The sequence below is a fragment of the Emydura macquarii genome, unplaced genomic scaffold (genome assembly GCF_026122565.2).
Source record: "Emydura macquarii macquarii isolate MOO-44397 ecotype Brisbane River unplaced genomic scaffold, CSIRO-AGI_Emac_v2 contig_2768, whole genome shotgun sequence".
NCBI lineage: Eukaryota > Metazoa > Chordata > Testudines > Chelidae > Emydura > Emydura macquarii.
Window position 1 is genome coordinate 2,406,029 of NW_027132905.1, and position 6,000 is coordinate 2,412,028.

The 6,000-nt window shown below is 46.5% G+C and overlaps 1 protein-coding gene across 1 annotated transcript in view; it reads right to left on the reverse strand.

Moving 5' to 3' along the window:
• Positions 1–2,826, reverse strand: part of GALNT10 (polypeptide N-acetylgalactosaminyltransferase 10) — a 128,798-nt gene extending 125,972 nt beyond the window's left edge. The window contains exon 1 of the mRNA XM_067566385.1: positions 2,570–2,826. Within this exon, the coding sequence (XP_067422486.1) occupies positions 2,570–2,734 (165 nt within the window). The 5' untranslated portion in view covers positions 2,735–2,826. The remainder of the gene's footprint in view (positions 1–2,569) is intronic.
• Positions 2,827–6,000: the final 3,174 nt, after the last annotated feature.

Genomic DNA, 6,000 nt, shown 5'->3' on the forward strand with positions numbered 1-6,000 from the left:
CAAGAGTCAGATAAAAATGTGGTGACATTTTTGCCATGCATCAAATAGGTGTTAAAATAGTAACAGTAAGATACAGAATATTAACTCCATTGTTCAATAAGGGCAACACAAGATTTGTAAATATGGAAAACTCAAAAGGAAAAAAGTAGTGGCAGATCAACTCAAAGTCAATTCACAGGCTCATTGCTAGTCTATTTTAAGGCCATGCTACAGATACGATTCTGAAAGATCAAAATTAAAAAGCAACATAGGACAATTCTCACCATATTTTCAGCCTTCAAACTAGAGCTTAACTAGAGCTAACAATCTTATGTCCCAATCAGAAATTATGAAGACTTTCCTTTGGATAAAAGCCAACTTTCCTTTTCTTCCCACACGTTCTCCAACAAGAGTCCTGGAGCACTTTAAAGACTAACAAATTTAATTTCTGCAGGCATAAGCTTTCGTGTGCTGTAACCCACTTCATCAGATGCAAGAAACAGAAATCAGATAGGGAGTATATATATGTATATATATACACACACACACACACACACACACATCCAAGGGTTAGGAACAACAATGTGTCAAGTGCCAATACATCACAGTGCTCTCCCACTGGTGTATGGATGTTACCATTTTTTATGTCTGATTTGTGTCCATTTATTCTTTGGTCAAACCGGACTGTCACTATGCAAATGTACATGGCAGAGGGGCATTGCTGGCACATATTACATTAGTAGATGGGCAGGTCAATGAGCTCCATACTTCCACAAAAAAACTTCAAAACCAGACTTCAGCGAGAAACTGCAGAGCTGGAACTCATCTGCAAACTTGACACAATCAGACTGGGTCTGAATAGGGACTTGGAATGGTTCTCTCATTACAAGAAGTAATTGTCACTGTTCACACATTCTCACCTTCTAATCAACAGTTGTAATAGGCCTCATCTACTCTAACTGAATGGACTTTGCTAACACCTACCCTCCCCATTGTTGTTCCTTACCCTTGAATGTATATATATATACCCCCTATCTGATTTCTATTTCTTGCATCTGATGAAGTGGGTCACAGCCCACAAAAGCTGATGCCTGCAGAAATTAAATTTGTTAGTCTTTAAAGTGATACAGGACTCTCGTTGTTTTTGCTGCATACAGACTAACACGGCTACCCCTCTGGATGATTTTACATCTCTCTCCTCTTGTCAGAATAGCAAATAATGTGAAGCCATAAAACAATGGCCAGTTTAACCTGATCGTTATCATCAAAGTGCTCTGCAAAAAGAATCACTGCATGCAACTGAAGTGCAGGTATAATAAGCAGCAGCAAGAACTCCAAGCATTTAATGTTTACTGTGCATTTTCCTTAAAAAACCCTGCAGATTTCAGAAGTCACAGCACATACATGCATCAGGGTATATTTTACATAAGTTGACATGGAGAGGTCCCCTTCATTATCAGCCAAGAATACCACAGGGTCATGACTATAACCATGCCTATATCAACATACAGCACTGTAGAGGCTTCTTCAAAGTAGACTCTGAAAAAGTGTTTCTTCGGGGGGGCCAGGGGAGGACGGACAGCTAATCACCAGTATGAGACTTCCTCAGAGAGCCTCTCTTTTCCTCAGGAAGGAGCAACTATGATTGTAAGTTTCAACACCTTCATGGCAAAGCTGCAATGGCAAGTCTCCGAGGAGGTAAAGATTTAGATAACAGGGCACAAGCGATCCCGAACAAAGATAGCCTTGTAATGGAGAAGTTGAACTGATAGTTACAGGTTGATATATTTCATAGGCTTTAAGTCCCCAGTCCTTCTTAACGACACAAAGCCAAACCAAGAAGGGAACTCCCACTAACACAATCAAGGAGAGCTAAGTCACTCCTGCCAGATAAAGCTAGTCTGACACTGAAGGTTCAGGGACCCAAGACACCGCAAGTAAACAAAATGTCACGAAGAACAAAGGCGCACCTGCCCCCCCCAGGACGGCCACCTCCTTGTGAAGGAGGACGTGGCCCTTCTCTCCTCCTCCTCCCCACAGGACATGCAGACAGGCCTGCCCCATCTCTAAGCCTTCCAGGAGACACGGGGATGGGGGCCACAGGAGACCCCTGCTAGCCCCCTTCATCCTCACCCCCCACCACGGGGCACCTAGGAAAAGCAGGTCACCTTTACCCCCCCCCCCCACCTTTCTAAGGGGGCTGGGCAAAGGCACGGTGGGACATCGGGCCCAGCCCCATGTCCCCTCACCCCATGAGGAAGGAGGAAGACATAGGAGGGGGGGCCTTCCTCTTCGCAGGCAGGGGGGGAGGGAAAGATGGGGGCCGCCTCATCACCCCCCTCCCCCCCCCCTCCGGGAGCACCCCTCCCCCCATCCATATATCGCATGAAGGAGCCTCCCCCTATAGGGGCAGCAACTTCCCCCTCCTCGCCTCCTCCCCACAGGGGCAAGCTGAGCCCCCCACCCTAGACAGGGACAGGCTGCTCCGGCTCGGCTCCCTCAGAGGCCGCTGCCCCCCACACCCCTATAGGCGGCCCCCCCAGTCCCTACGGAGGAAGCCCCCCCCCCCGATCCGGGGGCTGCCGCTCACCTGCGCTTCCCCGCCGGCTGCCGCCGCGGCCCCGGCCGCCCCCTCCGCGCCGCCCTCCAGCTGCCGCTCGCGGTAGAGGGACCAGAGCCCCACGTTGGGCAGGAAGACGAGGGCGGCCAGCGCCAGCCCCACCGCCTGCAGCAGCCGCTTCTGCTTCCGCCGCATCGGAGCCGCCGCCGCCGCCGAGCCCGACCCGCCGCCCAACTTTCCCCGCGCGCCAGCGCTGAGGAGAGCCGGAGCCGCGCGAGCCAGCGAGCGAGCAGCAACTCCGGCACTTCCGCTGCGGGGGGCCGGGCGAGCGCTACCACTCCCACAGCGAGGAGGGGGGGGAACCGGCAGCGCCCCGCCCCTCTGCCGGCCACACCCACCGCGGCCCGAGCTCAGTTGGCCGCTTCCACGTTTCCCCCGCCTTCCTCCCCCCGGCGTGCGCGAATGGTACCGACCGACCCCAGCCAGCGGCGGGGCTGCTCTGGAGATAACAGCGAAGTAGGGGCAAAAAAAATATGCGGGGGGGAAGGGGCAGGAGTTAATTGGTGCAATCGTGCCCTGCACTCCCCCACCCCCGCCCACCCACCAGGAGCTGAGCGAGCTGCAAAGGCTGAGGGTGCAAGGGGCGCAATGGAGCAAAGTATTAGGAGTCTAGGAAGCGCAATAGTGCAAAGGGCTAGCGTGCAATAGAGCAGACGGTGAGCGGTGCAAGGGGTGCCACAGTGCGAAGAGCGAGGGTGCAAGGGATGCCGTCTGCAAGGAGTGCAATAATGCAAGGGGCTGGGGTGCACCAGAGCACGGGTTTAGAGGTGCAACAGCTTTAACAGTGCAAAGGGTTAGAGGTGCAAGATGTGATCTAGTCCAAAAGATTGGGGTGCAAGAGTCATAAACCTGCAGTAGTGTAAAGGTCCAATAAACGAAAGAGTCAATAGCCTGATCTTCAAAAATGCTGATCCCCCCCCAAACCAACTCGAATTGCCATCAGGGGGAGACGCAGTGTTCAGCACCTCCGAAGATCAGGTCCAAATGGACAAAGGTGCTACAAAACAGAGGTAGATGCACAGTGATGCAATGAACTGTGCTTACTTTGGTGGACACGTGCAGAGAAGTAAAGGGTTAAACGTACAACAGTGCAGTTAAATAGACAAAAAGGGCAGAGATGTGCAATGGAGCAAAGAGTTGGATGTGCTGTCTTTTCACCTTTAGCTCCTTGCACAATTACTAATTTAATTGTGCCTGTGGTGCAGAAACTCATTTTGTTTGCCAACAGCAGCAGGTTTTTTAAAATTCAGTGTATGCCTGCTAGAGTTTTAACAGCTGAACATTCTTATTTTGTCTTTATAGACTAGTCCCTAATTATAGGCCTACTGAGGAGTTTAATACTTCTCTTTCCCACACCCACTGGGAAATGTAAATAACCTGCATTACCATAAAAGTTATAATGTAAGACTAGTTTGGGAAGGCAGCTTTAATTTTTTTCTGTGACTCTGAAGACAAAATAGTTTTACAGAATAATTAGGATCCTGGGTTCAAACCCTAAAGCAAAGAAATTCAAAGTTTACACTTTATTGGTATGTGCTGTAATATTCAGACACAGCAAAGGTGAATTTAAAGTATAGGTAAAAACCTTAACTGCTTGCTTCTATGAATTTATCCATTTCTGAACATGTAACTTTTTTTGTTATTGTTCATGTTTTGTTTTTGCTTCAGCAGTTGTAACAATTTGTACCTTAGAAAGTTGACCACAATAATATTCCCTGTCCACCTGCAGAGCACTTGGCATCTAAAGGCCAAATTCTGCCCTGCTTGCCCTCTTCCCCAGCTGCATGTGCACATCACTTCTTGAAGTCAGTGGGAATTGCATGTGTGTAGATAATGCAGACAAACGGACACTCAAAAAACACTTAAAAAAAGTTACTATAGCTGCTTTATACCCCTGCTTCTTCAATTGGTTCTGCTTGGACAGAGAGGACAGTATCTGGACCAACTGTAGTATCAGACATTGTTTTCTTATTACACTAAAAAATATTACCCATGTAATTCCTGTCACTGGGTGGAATCAGACCTGCTTAGCTGCATGTCATAAGACTTACATTAAAAACAGCAGCTAATGGAGTTTCTTTAGCTAAGAGCATACAGATCTGTGCTTTTTGATACAGTGAGATCTAAGTTCTTTGCCTGCTGTTGCCATTAAATCCTGAATGGCCATGATATGTAGCATGGTGTCAATGTGAGGTTCTTAGATGGCCCCTAATTTACATCAATTTTAATATTCAATGGCAATACAGCTGACCGCCTTGCAGCATTGGTTTTTAACTCTGAAGGAGATTCAAATTACTAAGGATAATGAGAAAAAAAATCTATGCACTGCAGGGTGACATCCTACACCAAATTTCAGCACAGAGCAAATGTGTATGGTTAAACTGTAAACTGTGAAGACAGGGAACATAGTAGAAATGGCTATTTGACTTTAACTATAGTGGTGTAGCCAAAAGCAGCTAGATCCAATGTGAAGTAGTGGGGGAAGATGATATGTTCGTTGCTTATGAAAGGTAGGCTAGAACCCTTTAAATTAGTACCCTGGCGGAAGTAAACATGCCAATTAGGTGATGGTCCCAAATAGTGGAAACTCACAGGGACACACTGTAAATACACATTCACTGCCTGGTAAAGCATGTCCTTAAAAATCAGCAATTTACAAAGCATGAAGCACATTAAAGTGTTTAAGATGTACTTGTCTGGCAGCAATATTAGAGCAGTGGGGGGAAACAAAGATGAGAATCATCCCTAGAACTTAAATGGTGCTTAGGACCCTCTGCTGGGCTTTCTGCATTGGAATGAATTGACCCCAACTGAATAAGGCTCACCCACCAAACAGAATCACAGTTAATATCAACTTACTGTAAACAGGTTTAGAGGAAACACTATGTGTGCCATTTAAACAGACATCCACAATTTACTGTGCCATTAATCTATTGGCTGATGTTATTGACATGCAGGATTGCCTGGAATCAGTTCTCTGGCAATAGTTCCAATTAAGAAAGAATGCTCTTTATCCCGGTACCAATTAAGTGAATTCTACTGTACCATAATCTAAGTGATTTATAATCATAAAACAGCATTCTAAAAAAAGTAACTGAGCTTTCCAAAGACAGCCAGTTGATTCATTTCTTAAATTAAGAGCAAACAACCCAGATAATTATGAAGATGCACTGCAAGCATAACAGCAGTATAGCTAGGCTAATGCAAATATCAGATCTGTGGCAATACAGTGTCCTGCTGGGGTTACAGCTAACGTAAATATCAGGTCTCTTGCAACTAAAGTTTCTGCTGCTACATTTTTATTTCCTACTACGACACAAAAATCTATTAAAAAAACATTAAAAAAAAACAACCCCAGTTTTCTTCACAACCCCTTCCCCCCCAAAGATTTAAACTTAAAT